This window comes from Eurytemora carolleeae, unplaced genomic scaffold (assembly GCF_000591075.1).
Source record: "Eurytemora carolleeae unplaced genomic scaffold, Eaff_2.0 scaffold29, whole genome shotgun sequence".
In the NCBI taxonomy this organism is placed as follows: Eukaryota; Metazoa; Arthropoda; class Copepoda; order Calanoida; family Temoridae; genus Eurytemora; species Eurytemora carolleeae.
Window position 1 is genome coordinate 200225 of NW_019396073.1, and position 19373 is coordinate 219597.

Here is a 19373-nt window from a genome sequence, read left to right on the forward strand (position 1 = left end):
TTTGGCTTGTCTGTTTGTTTTTTGTTTGTTTGTTTGTTGTCTGTCTGTTTGTATCCAATAAACGTCAAAACGGCTGAACCGATCGGGCCCAAATTTTTTGTGGGACATCTAGGGACCCCATGGGAAGGTTTATGAATGATCAAAATTTCAAATATTTGTCTCCATCAAAATTCGATCTTCATTAAATTTTTGAAAATTTTGAAAATCCACGAAATTTTTTGTAAAAAATTCGCGAATTATTTTTGTTTTGTTTTACGATGTACACAAAGAGAACATGTTCACAATTAATTTAGAAGATGGGCGCGAAGCGCCCTCTCAGGCTAGAAAGAAGGGCGCGAAGCGCCTTGAATTTCTAGTATACTATAATTCCAAGAACCAAATTTTAGTCATCCACTCAATTAGTTAAAAGATCAAATTATCTTTTTTTTGTAGGATGTGTCATTCATGAATAATCTTTTTAAATTTGCATATTTTGGTTGGAGAACCTTTCAAAAGTAAAAAAAAATAAAAATAAAAATTGAGCAAACCAAGGTATTATCACTTGCCACACTAAATAAATGAAAAAAAATAAAACAATATTTTCTGCATCGATTAGAAACATGCTCAATCAATCGTTAAATGTCCTTTTACAGATATAAATTGATTTAGACACCTTTGAATCGAATTTTTTAAAAGTTTTGTTTAATCTTAATTATTCAATTTTCTTCCTAATAATTTGTTAACGATTAATCATTAACTTTTATTTGTATTATATTAGAGTTTCTAATATTCATTGTAAACATCAGCGCCCTGGAAACCTAGATAATACATATTAGTTATCAATTGTTATAATTTAAATCAATATTTAAATTTCTTGTTTTTTCATTTTACATATTTTAAACAGTCCTTTACATTATTTACTGAATGTCACACACGTTCTCCAATAACTAAGAAAATGTATTACTTGTTTCATCTTAATGCATTCTTTGCATAAAATTGCATAAGGATTAGTCTGAGTTCTTGTTTTAAATTCATATTTTCTTTTTCCTCACCCATTTTATTCCAGAGTTTACATGGATGGTTGACAAATTTTCTGAAAAGAAAATATATGAATTTTCGATCATATCCAATCTAATTTTCAAAAGAAAAGTTGTTACTTTTTGCTTGGTTTTACATTTCGTAGTATTCAGAATACCATTTCCAATTAAGGTTTTAAAAAAAGCGAAGCGCTTGATTAAGGAAAAAGTAAAGTGATAGAGTGATAAATTAGGAGATTTAACAATATTGTAAGGGGGGAAAGGGGGGGGGAGGGAAGTGGGGTGAAGGTTCGGTGAGAGGAGATAAAACTATCTCATAAAGTATCCGCTGCTTACAATTTCATTAGAAGGAAGATTGTTCGGTATCTGCTTGTCAGGCTGTTCAGAGGCCTCTGGATATCCGAGGCTTTGAGGAGGAACTTCGGAACAGTTGATCTCTACCCATACAGTCATGTACACCCACTATACACCAAGCACAGACACTTAAACTCTACATTTATAGTATTTAGTATACACAGTAAAGAAATTGAGTCTTTACCACAAACTCGAATGTTCTATATCTTTGCATACTAATAGTGTAATCCTTTTATACTTCAAACTTAGATTATATTCATAGTTTGAAATATCAAAGGTCTAAGACGTCAGGGTGGCAAAGATATAGTAATTAAAAAATCTGAGCTTGTGACAAAGCATCAATTCCTTTTTGTTTACTGAACTGAACATGTACTCTCTTTTGTCATATTATACGTTGTACAGTTATTCACTATGTAAAGTTATTTTCTCTGTACATGAAAAGTGGTTTCCATGTACACATAAATTTCACTCGAAGGGGATCATTCATTTGCCTTATATAGTCTGTAATTGAACTATACAGCGGCCTTTCTTTTATTATTCAAATATTTGATATATTGTGTTGATTAATTATTATTGAATTCTTTAAGATGTTTATTTTTTCGGGACTGTATATTTTAGCTTCAAATCCCCCCCCCCTTTCTGGTATCCCTGGTATCCCTGGTATCCCTGGTATCCCTGGTATCCCTGGGATCCCTGGGATCCCTGGTATCCCTGGTATCCCTGGTATCCCTAGTATCCCCGGTTTCCCTGGTATTTCTGAATGTTTCTCCAGTTTTAACCATTTAAAGTTGGTAATGGTCGTCGTCTTCCGTTTGATTTCTCAACTTAATTTTAACGATCTTTTAACCGGTGTTATCATCGAACCTTCACACAATATCAAAGGTGTACTTCACAGTTTAGGCACAAATCAAAAGATTTGCTAAATCCTTCATGTGATTTTTGATTTGATTTCTAAAAATAAACAACCTACATTGTGTATTCTTACCATCCCTTTCAAAGCACTCACCACGGAACTGAATACTAGCCACAAACTCTATTTTTCTTAGCTCTATATCTTTTCAACCTGTTTGTGAAAACCTTAAAAATATTAAATTTGAACTTTTTGATCGCACAGAATTCATTATAGTTAAAACGAAAAAAGCAAATGAGCATATATGACAGGAGTAAATCGATGGCAAACTTTCAAGAAATTCACAAATATTCTAGGTGTGCGAGCAGCTTTCTTAACGCTTTGAATCATTTCTATCTTATCGATTAGCACTAAATTTTATATCCGAACAAATATAGTCTTGGTTTCTCTTTCTTTTTCTCTGTAAAGCTGAATACAATAAATACATTAGAAGTCATAATTATTTATATTATAATGATTATCCGATATAGATAAATTTATATTATTTGACAAATATTGTACATAACATACAATGTTTACTTATTTTGTTTGCAGATCTTTAAAGATTAGGTTTATCGGAGCTTTTCAATCAGAAAGGTAAAAACAGAGATATGGCGATGTAACTTTGAATGATCGAAATCGAAAATAATGTCGAAGTTTATTATTTGTAAAAAAATGCACAAATTAAAAAAATCTGCGAAAATTTTAGAACGATTACAAATTTTGACTCTCATCGTTAAAAGCTAAAATTGTTAATGGGACGCGAAACGCTGAAAGTGCTTAGTTGCTTATATAATTCTTATAGAATCCATCCAGATAAAAGTACATTAACGATATATCGAAAAAATATTAGAAAAGTTAATAATTTAGTTTATTAATCTTCTTTTTTCTGAAGTCATGCAATAGCAGGGTAAATATATTTGGTACATATTCAGAGAACCATGTTGTCAAAACCTGTATCAACAGCTTTTTTATCAGGAACATGATATTTAATGCTCTGGGGAAAACATACAGAAGATCAGGGGAAAATACATGAAAATCCAAAAGGGGGGGGGCGGGGAGAATGATTAAGCCTCAAACAGATATTTTATTGAATTAGCCCTCTAAAATTATCCACTTTTGCTTATAAAGAGAAAATAATAATTATGTTAAAAACTCTCATAATCAAGAGATGGAGATTATTTGATGAAGACGGACAGTTCCCGATGTAAATATTTGGAACACAATAATCTATTTATAAGACATGACAGATCAAGCTCTGACTATAGCATTGAGTTTAGAATGATTGCTGTTATTTGGCGTAATTTTAAAGACCACATTCCCGATTCACAACGGTACCCTTTAAACCATTGTCTGAGCAGAAAATTTTAGAATGTGATATCCTTAATCGTGATCGGTTAATTAATCTGAAGATTAAAAACAAGAGGAGAACAAGCATTATTTAATCTGGAGATTAAGAAAAAGAGAGGATCAAGCATTGATCTCGATATCCACCATTCTAAAGTTTTCAGCTCTGATCAAAGATTTCAGACATAACCTTATTAATCTAAGGAAACGCTTTAATTGTTAAACATTTTTTTATTATGCATATGCAGGTCTAAAAAATAGCAAGAATTACTTTCTAGAAACATCGAAATTTACTTTTGAATATTTGAAACCCCTTTTTAACCTAAAGATGTCTATATTTTTAGGGTAGGACGCAAGTAACGGATTAGCTGTGTTAAGTTCAAACTGTAAGCAGCGTACACTGGGTTTTTGAACGATTCAACCGCTATTCAAGAGGCTTACACACAGAGCTCTCTCTATTAAATGAACAGTTAAAGGTGTATTCCGTTGTAAATTTGCATGGAGGGTCACTTGAAATTAGGCTTACAATATCTTTAAACCATATGTTTCACAAGAAAATTCGGACCCAGATAGTGAGTAAATTCGGACCCAGATAGTAAGTAAATTCGGACCCAGATAGTGAGTAAATTCGGACCCAGATAGTGAATAAATTCGGACCCAGATATGAGTAAATATGAAATGAAATGATATGAGTAAATATGACCATGATATGAGTAAATTCGGACCTAGATATTGAGTAAATTCGGACCCAGATAGTGAGTAAATTTGGACCCAAAAAGTGAGTAAATTTGGACCCAGATATAGTGAGTTAATTCGGACCCTGATAGTGAGTAAATTCGGACCCAGATAGTGAGTAAAATCGGACCCAGATAGGGAGTAAATTCGGACCCAGATAGTGAGTCAATTCGGACCCAAATAGTGAGTAAATTCGTTGTTTTTTCTTTTAATTTCCACTTCCTAGTCTTTTTAAATTTGAAATTGTAATTGAATTCCTAATTTTATTTTTTCAATTATTGATAATTGTTTCAGACAAGAGCGTTTATTTCTGAAACCATGGAGAACTGATATTTGAAATATCAGCTAAAAGTCAATTATGAAGTTTTCCTTTTTCCTAATTATAAGTAAGTTATTTTTTATAACAAATTATTTAAATAAATGATGATTCAGTTAATGCCGAAACTTGTGTAAAAAAACCTGTAAATTCTATTTAGAGGAGAATTATACAGATGTGAAGTAGGATGAAATTCGATCCCTTGACCACCAGGGAGAGTATAGATTCCCCTGATTCCCTACAGGTAGATATTTGACCACCAGGGAGAGTATAGATTCTCCTGATTCCCTACAGGTAGATATTTGACCACCAGGGAGAGTATAGATTCCCCTGATTCCCTACAGGTAGATATTTGACCACCAGGGAGAGTTTAGATTCTCCTGATTCCCTACAGGTAGATATTTGACCACCAGGGAGAGTATAGATTCTCCTGATTCCCTACAGGTAGATATTTGACCACCAGGGAGAGTATAGATTCCCCTGATTCCCTACATGTAGATATTTGACCACCAGGGAGAGTATAGATTCCCCTGATTCCCTACAGGTAGATATTTGACCACCAGGGAGAGTATAGATTCTCCTGATTCCCTACAGGTAGATATTTGACCCCCAGGGAGAGTATAGATTCTCCTGATTCCCTACAGGTAGATATTTGACCCCCAGGGAGAGTATAGATTCCCCTGATTCCCTACAGGTAGATATTTGACCCCCAGGGAGAGTATAGATTCCCCTGATTCCCTACAGGTAGATATTTGACCACCAGCTCGCTTTTAAAATTTCTTATAGTCAGGTTCTAATTGTATATTGAATCTACCTATCTATATAGAGGTTCTATATCTCTAAATTCTAATTGTATATTGAATCTACCTCTCTAGGTGTAAGGTTAAACTTACCTCTAAATTCTAATTGTATATTGAATCTACCTATCTATATAGAGGTTCCCTATCTCTAAATTCTAATTGTATATTGAATATCTAGGTGAAAGGTTCCATATCTCCAGGTTCAAATTGCTCTCCCCAACACCAAACTGTCCTGGCTACACCACCGACCACATCAGTCAGACCATTTAGTGCTTCAGGACTTGCTCATCATATGTAAGCTGTCAATTCGTTCTTTTGGGTTGACTGGGGATAGGGTTTGGAGTATATGTCAAAATAAATTGCCTTTTCAGAAACCAAGTGTCTCATTTCATTTCCATCTCCTGAACAGCTTAAAAAATATCCTGCAAAGAATGATCTAATATTGTTTTGTTTTCGGTAACTTTTTTCTAAATGGTTAAACAGAGCTGAAAACTTTAGAATAATGAATATCAAGATGAATGCTTCAATTCCTGGCTTTACTAAACCCGAGATTATTTTAAATGCGATGTGCATTCGATATCCAAGAAAGAAGTTTACAAATCAACCAATCAGCGTATCATGTTAATATGTACTCTTTAACTTTTAAAAAACCGTTTTTTTTACTGGTGTTAATTGTGTCATATCAATTGACCTAAACATCGATTAAATAAATGTAAGTTTTGGATTAATGTTTGTTAAGGCTAACGTTTAAAATGATAATAGTCCTAAAATGTGATAAATTATATTTTTTTGATAACATGATTAAATTTGTGTTTGTTTAAATGCTCTAAAAGCCGGCTTGTTCAATCGGATAAATTAGTTCAATCGATATAGCATTGTATCTGTAATTGTTATCAAACGTACCTTTTATACAGTAGGGATATCCAAAAAAAGAGGATTAAGAATAAAATCAAAAGTGTGTACATTGGATACTCAGATTAAGCGATCAGGATTAAGGATATCTCATTCTAAAGTTTTCAGCTCAGATCATATTGCCCACTTGAAAAATGTCGAAATTTAGATATTTATGTAGTTCATCTCAATGTTTGAAAAAACATCTTAGATCATTTGATCTTTTAGATGTCGTTTCTTGGGGTGACTCTTGACTTAAATAATTCAAAAACATCCACAACACTTGAGATTGAACCAATAGTTTCCTCAAGTTCAACCCTAAAAGTCAAATGAAATTTCATCCCGTCTTCCTCAAACAAACTTTGAAACCAAGCTTATTTTAGAAAATCATTGAATACAGGATACTGGATACAGGATACTGGATACAGGATACTGGATACAGGATACTGGATACAGGATACTGGATACAGGATACTGGATACAGGATACTGAATACAGGATACCATGATCGCCTCCAATCCATTTGATATTAATACTATTGTGTCATGAATGTGTCCTGTCCAGTCTTATGAAGATTGATAAAGCATGTATTTATATTGTATATTATATACAGAGTATACACTATTACTTAATTAATTTGATATTCATGGACATGATGTCAATAGGTGTAGATGGAACAAAAAAAATACGCGTACTACAGATTACAATGAAACCCATAAAACTGTGGAGTAAGAATAAGACATGAAATCAATATTAAAGTGTATTTGATCATGTCACATATAAAATATTACTACAAAACGTTAGAAAATAGGTTTTCTGTTTTCTACGTGAAATGGTCTTTGCAAACTCCATGATTGTTGTGTCTCATGTTTATTGGACTATTTAACAACACAGCTTGAGTCTAAAAGTTTTTATTCCAAAGTTTGTTGGTTCTCACTGTACCTCAAACTGTTATGTGATTACGCTAAGAAATACTATACTTAGTTTTAAAATAGAACATTACAACAAGTAAATGCATGATCTGAGTCCAAATTTATTGAATTTGAGCCGTGTCTCAAATCAGCCCAAAACCGGTTTTTATTCAAGCACCGGCTTAAATTTTGAAACATTGAATACAATTTCCAGTGGAACCAACCATATTCAAGCCGTGGCTTAAATTCTTTAAATTTGGCTTCAGGTCTTCTTGAAATGGATTTGTGTTGTATTGTGATGCCCTCCATCATTTAAAAAATGAATGTTTGATATTTTAGAATTTATGTTTTAGCTTTAAAGCAAACTAATTACTTGAGTCCCTGTGCCCATGTATGTTCAAAAGAAATGGATTCCTTGTAAGAGACTATTTATATTTTATCTCCCAAGAGACCCACGAGAGGAGAAAGGCCAGCCACAACAATTTCTTGTCCGAGCCACATTCTTCTCATTTTATAGTCCGAGCCACCTCGAAATCCTCGTCCATAGATTACTATTTGTTTCTAATTCTTGAAGAAAAATCTATGTTTAATAAATCTGGCCACGTTAGGGGCTAAAATATGATGCAATACTTACATCATGTTGGAATCTAAAAGGCATGATAATGATGTCAAAATTTATTTGGGTAAAACTTAAATCTCTTCTGCTTCCATAAAGGCTAACCTTCGAGATATAAGTAAATAGCAAAATATTTGGCATACCTCTGCCTATAATTTTTCCCATGGAACCACCCGGAAAAATTCTATGGTTTTTGCTATAATTAACAAAAAAAAATTTAAGTTCTATAAACTCGTAATTATTTGTGGCATTCTACACCAGAAATATCTGAAAATGCGCGTAAAAAAGGTGAACATTTTTAAGGATATCGAATTCAAAAACTTTAATTTAATTGAAATTAATTTTTTCGATTTACAAAAATTCAATATTTCATTTATGCCCTAACGTGGTCCGATTATTAAAACAATAGAAACAAATAATATTAAAAGGACGAGGATTTCGAGATGGCTCGAACGAGAAAATGAGGAGAAAGTGGCTTGGACTAGAAATTGTTGTGACTGGCCTTCATCCCCTCGACTAGAATAGATTCTAAATTGCTAGACAAACATTCATTTTGTGGTCAATTAGATTTTAAAAATAAAATTCGCATTCGGGCATTTAACGTTTTAAATGAAGTTTACTTGAATTTACATTAAAAGTTCCTTTTACATACTTAGGTGATCTACAGACATTTGTTTAAATATTAACTATCTGAAAATGTTCAAATATCACCAATTGCGTCATGAATATTATAACATTTGTGGATATCACGCAAATATAAAAATATAACTACACTTTGCGGAGCTATTGTTCATATCCAGTTTAAGATACTTTGCTAAAATTTAAAAGAGCCTATATTTAAAAACAGTTTTCTTTAAATCTTTAAATTTATAAAATGTAGTTTGGTATCAGGTATGTATCATGAATAAAGACATCGTTCAAATTCAATATTATTTCTACCAAGCTTTCAAACATCATGCAGATACAGATAAACATGGAGAACAAAGAGAAGCTGTCAATTAACAACTTCTCTTTGTTTCCTTTTAATTAGAATAAAGCTTCAATAGAAAAGTCGTCTTTATTGTATTGATATAAACGCTGACCACGTAAATATTAACCACCTTTTTAAAACTTTCTCAATCTTTTTAGATAAAGATATTGATCTGGATATAATCTTCTTTTGGGCGAAATAAAGAATACTTTGAGTGATAAGTTTATGAGACTAGAGCAAGATTTAGAGGATTACAACAAAACTAATTATCTTCAATATATATATCTATTATTAAGGGTTGGGTATCAGTTTCCTTCTTAAGTTATTTTTTATTTTTCTACAAAATTTTTTTTTTAAACATTTTAATTTTTTAAGTCTTTGAACGGTGTAAAATTAACGGAAAACAAAACTGTGACATGAATATATAAATACAATTTTTGTATACTCCATTCCAATTAATCAGTTCTAAACCTTCTCCTGTAACGTTGATTCAATTTGTGATATGTCAGGATATATTACTTATATTAATAAACTGCACCTACAGTTTCAATAAACATAGAAAATGGCGGCTGCGTAAAAGCATTAAATAATTTATTGACAAGCAGTGAATAAATAGTAAATTGCAGCATTTATTCGTTACCTTTATTTTACGAGTATAATTCTTGAAACAATAATCACAATAGGTGGGATAAGAAAGTTTGTCCTAAAGTTTTGAAATGATTATTTCAAATAAGTTTGGATCAATAAAAATCAAATGTGACAAGGTCCAAGACAAAGTAAAGAATGAACAATGCTTCTTACTCTGGTTAGTCCGGGGTGGCCCCGCTCCTGCATGACCCGATGGCTGACATTTCATGCATTTTCACTTTGACATTAGCTCTGGGGCCACAATATGAAAAATTAAAACTAAAATGAAAACAAACTAAGAATGTTTATTTCTAGATGGAATCCATTCAAGAAGAAATCTGGTATCCTCGGAGTAATATATGCTCAGGCCAAGAGGAACAGGGTTGTATCAAAGCACGGGAAACTAAACACATTCAGAAGGCCAGATGAAACCGAGGACAATCATAGGTAATATAGGACAACAATATGTAATATATAGGACAATCTAGGTAATATAGGACAACAATATGTAATATATAGGACAATCTAGGTAATATAGGACAACAATATGTAATATATAGGACAATCTGGGTAATATAGGACAACAATATGTAATATATAGGACAATCTAGGTAATATAGGACAACAATATGTAATATATAGGACGACCTTAGGTAATTTAAGACAACAATAGATAATATATAGGACAACCTTAGGTAATTTAAGACAGCAATAGATAATATAATGCAAACACTGGCAATATAGAATTCATCTAGGTTATGAAAGACAATTAATTGTAATTTAGGACAACCATTGTTAATTTCGGACACCCGTAGGTTATGTGGGACAACCAAAGGTACTGTATTGGACTGCATTACGCAATTCATAGGGGTACTGTATTGGATTGCATTGCGTAATACATAGGACAACATTAGTTAATATAATACAACCATATGTATCATAGGACAACCATGGGTATTATAGGGCAACCAACGGTAATGTAGGAAACCCATAAGTAATATAGGACAACAATAGGTAATATAGTACAACAATAGGTAATATAGTACAACAATAGGTAATATAGTACAACACAATAGGTAATATAGGGCAACAATAGGTAATATAGTACAACAATAGGTAATATAGGACAACAATAGGTAATATAGGACAACAATTGGTAATATATAGTACAACAACCTAATATACGATAACCATATAGGAGATACATATATATGACAACAATAGGTTAAATAGGCCAAGCAATGGTGATATAAGAACACCAAAGGTTATATGGGACAATAATAGGTAATTTATACAGTGAGAACCAGAATTCTTTGGAATAAGAAGCCGACATTAAATCAATAATAAAATGTAGTAGAGGAAAAGATATATTGAATAAATGGAAAAAGAAGACCCTGCCAACTGAAAATCATATTTGCATGTATACAATGTGGTTACTTCTGGTAGTTTTTACCCGATTACAGGACATCATCAATATTCTATAATCGTATAAAGATGTATAAAGAAACCTTGACAGAATTTGTCATTTATGATATTCTATTCAGATCAGCATCCTTGTATATTTAGTATGTGTACAATGTACAAAAGGAATTGAGTCTATACAACAAACTCAAATTTTATAATCCCTATATTTTTCAAACCTGATTGTGTAAACATCCTATATTTAAAATTTAGAATATTAGATCTAACAGATTAGATTTTAGAAATTAGATTTAAAATTAAACAAAAAATGAAATAAAAAGTGACCCTGCCTGCGCAGAACTCCTGTGGGCTTCTGCCTCAAGGTTATTGTGAACGAAAAACCCCATAATCTTAAAAAGACGACATCTAGTGTCGTATCTGTGATCATTGATCTATGATTTAAGTTGCCTCTCCAGTGGCCGAATTTAAAGAATTTGAGCGGCGGTTTAAATTTAAACCGCGGCTTAAATATGGTTGGTTCCACTTAAAATTGTATCAAATGTTACAAGATTTAAGCCGGCGCTTAATTTAAACCGGGTTTTGGCAGATTTAAACCCCGGCTCAAATTCTTTAAATTCCATCTCTGGAAACTTAATTAACTTGCTTTTGATAAGTTTAAAAGTTGAAGCGACACAGTTAGAATTTGAGGCGGGGACAATGCTTGGAGACCTAATTCGGTATAGTTTATAAATTTTATAAAAAAAAATAAAAATGACGGATAGGGTATTGAGAAAAATCTTACTTCCAGAGCTACAGGGTGTTCCATGAATTCTGAATAAATGTTTTATAGTCAGTTTTTGCAGAAGAATTTAGTTTTCCCATACACCAGTATTTAGACTATGCGTTTCACCATTCACCGGTATGCGGGTCAGCTTAAAAAATAATTCACTTGAAATTACACTTACAGTCCCTTAAAATCAGTTCAGTACCAAAAAAAAACGATTAAACGTGGCAACAGTGGTAGCTTAAAGGTTAGAAATAATGGACAAAGTTGAAAAATAATTCGGTTAAGCATTCAGAGCAAACACTTTTTACAAACTGTTGACATACAAAACTGTTATAGATACAGATTAACGGTTGCGAGGAGATTACAAATCGGTTAATCTTGCGAGACCGGGAAGCAAAAGATTTACTAATGTAACAGTTCTAAGCATTATGTGAGACGAAAGGAAATTAAATGAAACCAAAATTAAATAAATATTCTATTTTCCCTAAATTACTAAAAGTCGATTCACAAGTTCGCAACAATTTCGAAATCTCAGAAACTTAAGAAAGGAACTGAGTTTTTGTTACAAACTCTAATTTTTTAATTCCCATATCTTTACACCCCAAATTTGTAGACTTTTGATATGCCAAATTCTCTAAGATTACATTCTCTAAGTTGGAAATATACCATCAGGTTGCAAATATAAAAGAATTAGGATTTTTGAGTTTTTGGCAAGCATTTATTATTCTTTTATTTGTGAATTGTCAATTTTAATTGAAAATAAACGCGTTGTTTATAATAAACCCCATGTTTAATCCAGTTTGGATTCCAATATTGTTTATATAGATGAGTATAAAGATAATGCCTTGCTGTAATTTAACAACAGAGAGGGATACTTCTATTTCATTATATATTTTTAATATATTAGAAGAAAGCATGATGTGAAAAAGATAATTAGGATTAATTTCATCTCTCATTCAAAATTCGTCAAAAATAGCGTAGGAGACCTTTTATACTTAAAAATAGCCTAACTAAAAAGTATGAAAGCGCAAATACGAAAAGTCTACACGTTATTTGGTAAAAATTGGTTCTAAAATTAAGAATGAACCTCTAGTTTACCGTGCTGATTAAATGAAGTCGATGAAGAGGGAAATATAAAAAATTTCCCTCGAATAAAAAGTTCATATCCATGCATCAAAAGCTTATTCTAAATACTTTCTTACAGTTTTATAAATAAAATGATTGATATTCACAAGATTATAATGCAAGGAAAGTTAATTGCAGTTCTCTCTGGACGGAATTTGTAAACAATAATAGATGATTAGTGTTTAGTATCCGAGGAGGATAAAAGCTTTGAATTTTGAAAATTTTGATAATTCACATAATAGTTTCATTTGACCAGAATATTTCATTGATTTTTTATGTGAAAGATGGATCTCATGTCAGGCTGTGACACCCGTCGTGTGTTTACATTACCGCCCAGAGACAGTACACTGCAGTACAAAAGATGCGTACACCTCTGAAATAACTTTTCTTGCATTATAACCTTGGATATTTAGGATTAGAAAAAGGTTATCATACGTGATAAGATTAAAGTATAATTGCCGTTTTGAATAGTAGGGTAAAATTACGTGAATAACGTTCCCTTTAAATGAAAATGTTCAAGTTGATTTTCCCGAACAATGAAAGGAAAAATAATGTTTCAAGTTTGTGCATCGGTATAAGTTCTTCCGGATAAAAAGTAAATCTAAACTTGAATTGAACCCAAGTATTAGAAGTATTATATATAAAACTGTCACTTCGATGAGAGGGGAGAGGCCGGTTGCCAATGAACAACACCTGTTTTCCTTCCATGCCACACATTATGGTGTTTGTCACCGGCAGCTAAAGCCTGAACTATTCGCTCTCTAATGACACAGCATTCTGTTTTTTTTAACAAGTGTTAAAGGAACTGAGTTTTGGCCACAAATTCTGATTTTCAAATCTCTTTATCTTTGCAACCTGATGGTGTTAACCTGTGATATTTCAAACTATCATTATTTGATCTAAAATAATTCTTAGAAAATAATAAAATGTGTAAATTTTCACTAGATCTATTCAATTGTACAATATACACCTTCACTAGATCTATTCAATTGTACAATATACACCTCCACTAGATCTATTCAGTTGTACAATATACACCTCCACTAGACCTATTCAATTGTGCAATATACACCTCCACTAGATCTATTTAATTGTACAATATACACCTCCACTAGATCTTTTCAATTGTACAATATACACCTTCACTAGATCTATTCAATTGTACAATATACACCTCCACTAGATCTATTTAATTGTACAATATGCACCTCCACTAGATCTATTCAATTGTACAATATACACCTCCACTAGATCTATTCAATTGTACAATATACACCTCCACTAGATCTATTTAATTGTACAATATACACCTCCACTAGATCTTTTCAATTGTACAATATACACCTTCACTAGATCTATTCAATTGTACAATATACACCTTCACTAGATCTATTTAATTGTACAATATACACCTCCACTAGATCTATTCAATTGTACAATATATACCTCCACTAGATCTATTCAATTGTACAATATACACCTCCACCAGACCTATTCAATTGTACAATAACACCTCAACTAGATCTATTCAATTGTACAATATACACCTTCACTAGATCTATTCAATTGTACAATATACACCTCCACTAGATCTATTCAATTGTACATATACACCTCCACTAGATCTATTTAATTATACAATATACAGCTCCACTAGATCTATTCAATTTTACAATATACACCTCCATTAGATCTATTCAATTGAACAATATACACCTCCACTAGATCTATTCAATTGTACAATATACACCTCCACTAGATCTATTCAATTGTACAATATACACCTCCACTAGATCTATTCATTTGTATTTGAATAGATGTATAGTGGAAGTGTATATTGAACTTGAATAGATCTAGTGAAGATGTACATTGAACTTGAATAGATCTAGTGAAGGTGTATATTGAACTTGAATAGATGTATAGTGAAGGTGTATATTGAACTTGAATAGATGTATAGTGAAGGTGTAAATTGAACTTTAATAGATCTAGTAAAGGTGTATGTTGAACTTGAATAGATCTAGAAAAGGAGTATATTGAATTTGAATAGATGTATAGTGAAGGTGTATATTGAACTTTAATAGATGTATAGTGAAGGTGTATATTGCACTTGAATAGATCTAGTAAAGGTGTATATTTTACTTGAATAGATGTATAGTGAAGGTGTATGTTGAACTTTAATAGATGAAAAGTGAAGATGTATATTGAACTTGAATAGATGTATAGTGATGGTGTATATTGAACTTTAATAGATGTAGTGAAGGTGTATATTGAACTTGAATAGATCTAGTGAAGGTGTATATTGAACTTGAATAGATGTATAGTGAAGGTGTATGTTGAACTTGAAAAGATGTATAGTGAAGGTGTATGTTGAACTTGAATAGATGTAGTGAAGGTGTATATTGAACTTGTAGGATCTAGAGAAGGAGTATATTGAACTTGAATAAATGTATAGTGAAGGTGTATATTGAACTTGAATAGATGTATAGTGAAGGTGTATATTGAACTTCAATAGATGTATAGTGAAGGTGTATATTGAACTTGAATAGATATATAGTGAAGGTGTATATTGAACTTTAATAGATGTAAATGAATTGAATAGATTTCAATATGTCTTCCATAAACATCTTAGATTTCCTTTGAGTGGTGGAACCCTACAGTTGAATAGAGGAAATGATTTCCCGGAAGGAAATGGTTTTAGAATTCGAAGGAAGAAGAGACACCGCAACGAAAAATACTAAAAAAAAGAAAAGTCACAATTAAAAAAACAGTTTTTGGGAGTTGTAGTAGTAGTTTTACAAATAAAAACAATTCTCTGGACTCTCTGAACAGAATTTGAGAACATATCACTCTAAAAGTTTAACTTTACAGGAATTAAGTTTTTGCCACAAACTCAAATTTTCTTATCCCAATATCTTAGCAACCTAATATTGGAAACCCTTGATATTTCAAACTTAGATTATTTGATCAGAATTAATAGTTTGAAATATCTAAGGTACATTGGGGTTACTAAGATATAAGTATTAAAGAATCTGAGTTTATAACAAAGACACAATTCCTTTGACTTAAGGCAAAAGTTTGAAGAAAAAAATCTCAAATATTTATATTAATGAGTATGACATGTTTAGGTATTTGAAAGACTTTTTCATATCTATGATTGACTTCCCCTGGTCCTGGACCCTGCTAGGGTTTGGAGCATCTTTCTTACTTTCTTGGCTCATGTTTGCTACACTTTGGTACCTCATACTTATATTAAATGGTAGGTGCTCTCATCTTTACATAATAGAGAGAATACTTTATTAATTTATTAATTCATTTCAATTTTACTCTTACTTTTAAAGGGAGTGTTCGCAAAAAATGAAAGGGGGGTAAAGGCTTAAAAGGATAATATTCTAAATTTCCAAAATTTGTAAAATTTTATTTTTATTCTCTCCAGCTCATTAAAGTTTGATAAACAATGATTTACAAAGACTGTGGTATATTCAACTAAAAGAAAAATATTTTAAAACTCGACATTTTTATTTACGAATTGGAATATCCATAAGTTTTAAAAGAGCATATTATTTCCTTAGTCGAATATCAAAATATTTTTATTTCTAGAAATTGTATAAAAAACTAACTTGAACTAGAACTGCCTTGTCTGCCAAAACTGTCAGAGTGACAAATCCATGATTCCGAGAAATGGTCAAAATCTGCTCAAATAAATGACCATGGAGGAGTATAAAGTTACAGGGGGTCCGTATAAACATAAGAATTTGGTTGAAATTTTGAACATACTCTTAAGTAAACAGAGCTGAAAACTTTAGAATGGAATATCCTTAATCCCGATCTGTTAATTAATCTGGAGATTAAGTTCATGAGGGAAACCAGCAATATTTAATCTGGAGATTAAGAAAAAGAGTGGATCAAGCATTAATCCAGATATCCACCATTCTAAAGTTCCCAGCTCAGTGCCGTCAACGATTCATAACACAGAGTGATCCAAAGGTTGCATGATCTCACGCAAAAAAATGTATGATAGTTTTGCCAATAACTTCTTAAAAACTTTAGCTAATAACAAAGCTCAAAATTCTAAAATGTAAATGTTCATAGCGCTTTAATATAGAATTATGCAAAAGAACAAGTGAGTAAAATCAATGGCAGAGTCTTAAAAACTGATGCAACATTTTATAACAGTCAGAATCCATGTGGTACCTTTCAGTTTTAGGATAACCTTAATTTTTATTCTGGAGTAAAAAGTAAAAAAATTGTGCTATGTGAAATCATTTTCATGAAAAGGAATTGTCTTTGCTACAAACTTAAATTGTTAAATCCCAACAACTTTGCAACCTCATTGTGCAAACCTTTGATATTTCGAACTTAGATTATTTAATATAATTATATTATTATATAAAGTTTTAAAAATATAAGGTCTACGTCATCGGGTTGTAAAGATTAAGTGATCACAAAATCTTAGTTATCAATGTTATCAATATTCAATTCGTTGTATAATTTTAGCCGGTAGTGCAGTTGTGAATTGTTGATAGAACTCTAAAGTTCAATTTAGCGCTCTTTGATAACCGGCCTTTAAACCACTTCGTTAAATTTTTACATATTCTTGTCGTTCACGTTTTCCTTCGATTTATAAAACGTAACTTTAAAATTGGCAACATTTTTTATCAGAAATAGATCGTAGAAATATTGTCAAAGGAACTGCACCCGTCATTTCAAGTCACCCTCCATACAAAGAAGTAACTTTTATAAAGAAATCACAATTAAAAAAAAATCAGTTTTTAAAATTTGATTATTGATATTTAATTCATCTTGATCAGACAAAGCTTGTAATGGTACCGTTGTTAATCAGGCAATTGTCATCATGTCATGAAGGGTCACTTGAAATCCCGCTTACAGTCTCTATAAGTATAAGATAAGTTCCTTGTATTTTGCTGCTCCCTGTATATTGGATTTCGGATCAAGAAGAATTATGAGAATTGGGCAAATGGCAGCTTCTACTTATCATTCGGGAAATAAAAAGTTTTGGCCAGGAAATCCATTATTTACGAGAAAATCTTCGATTTAAAGTTTCATGTTTTAATTCAAAAAGCCAAAATTGGGTCATTAAATATTTTACAAGACTTTTTGGTATCATATTAACAAATAAATGTTTTATATAGTCTTGGCTTTTTTGTTTTCTCAAATTATGGTTTCCACGAAATGACCATGTCTTTTGCGCAATTTTTTTTTGCAAACTTTTGCACATCTTTTGCGAACTTTTAATTTATTTTTAAGCAAATCGAACAACGCTGAAAATAAAAAATTTATACATAGTCTGAATCTTTGTGTTATATTAACCTTTGATATTTCAAATAGGTCAAATGCATATGATTGAAGTATATGACATGCATCAGGTTGCAAAGTAGAGTTTTCGGCAAGTAATCAGTTCCTTTCTAAGCATTACAGTTATATGCAAAAAATTGTAATCTCATAGATAACTAATTTATACAGTTTACACTTTTATCAAAACTTTTTAATGAGCATTTTTCCCTCAAATTAGCGAATGATAATGCAAAGTGCAAATTTTTCGCGCAAAAATAAAGCGCAACAATAACAAAATCAGCGCTTCTTTTCGCAAAAGTGTTGAGAATGGAAACCCTATCTTGAATGCTTCCTTTGACTAAATGATCGCATCCTTACTAGGGTTTCCATCGCGAAATTTCGCTTCAATTTGTATCGCGAAAATATGTGAAATTTTCACGAAATAGGAAAATGCGAACATTTTGCGACAAAAAGCGGAAACTATGCGACAGAAACACGTAAATTTAGCGAAAAAATATGGTTGATTTAAAAGATTCTTTCATATAATTAGCTAGCTCATGGCTAGCTGGGTGGATACGGGAGGGTGCACGTGGACGGACAGAAACTTAGAATGATTGATTGAGAACTTCATCAAAGATTTATTAAAGTAAAGGAATTATTAATATGATATAATAAAACTTCAGAGCAGAGAATTCCACAAGTTTTTTTGCGCAATTAATTGTTGCAGCACCAACACTTTCGGGGAATTTCGCATTTTTTCACTTTCTTCATTTTCTAAATGCTAAATTTTGCGAAAAAGTTTGCGAAATGCGAACGAAAATTTGCGCATTTTTTCGCGAAACGTTTCGTTCGCTGGAAACCCTAATCCTCAACCAACCCCACGCCCCTCTAAACATGACTATTTTGATATATTAAGAGAGACATGTTGTCTTCTTAGGATATATTGCGGCATTCTTTCGTGAACTTAATTTTGCAAGTATGAAACATGAAACCATAATCATAAGCTATACTTAATTACCACTGGCATTTCAAAACATTTTTTTTAATTATATCGATTGCTGTTCATGTTGTATTATTTAAGTGTTTTTAAGTTAAGACAACAAAAAACGCTACACGAACCCTCTAAACGTAAACATTATATGGAAAACCATGAAAAAGTTCTGATTAATAATTAATGTCCTTGATATATTTAATTAAAAACTCTGGCCCTCGAGGAGAATAGATCTTATGTCGTTAAACTAACTCTTAACATTTCGGACAGTATTGAAGGAATAGTGCAGTGTACAGGGATATTTC

At 31.7% G+C, this 19373-nt stretch overlaps 1 protein-coding gene across 3 annotated transcripts in view; it reads left to right on the top strand.

Moving 5' to 3' along the window:
• The first annotated feature begins 2812 nt into the window (after nt 1-2812).
• The window catches only part of LOC111713167 (inward rectifier potassium channel irk-1), a 36408-nt gene continuing 19847 nt past the window's right edge, over nt 2813-19373 (top strand). Inside the window, exons 1-7 of one of the 3 annotated variants that reach the window (XM_023487989.1) lie at nt 2813-2856; nt 3951-4524; nt 4636-4727; nt 4818-4901; nt 5636-5751; nt 9788-9919; nt 15911-16041. In XM_023487989.1, coding sequence (XP_023343757.1) covers nt 4845-4901; nt 5636-5751; nt 9788-9919; nt 15911-16041 — 436 coding nt within the window. In that variant the 5' untranslated portion in view covers nt 2813-2856; nt 3951-4524; nt 4636-4727; nt 4818-4844. Of the gene's footprint in view, nt 2857-3781; nt 4525-4635; nt 4728-4817; nt 4902-5635; nt 5752-9787; nt 9920-15910; nt 16042-19373 lie in introns of those variants that run through there. The other 2 variants (XM_023488004.1, XM_023487996.1) reach the window with 2 other exon arrangements.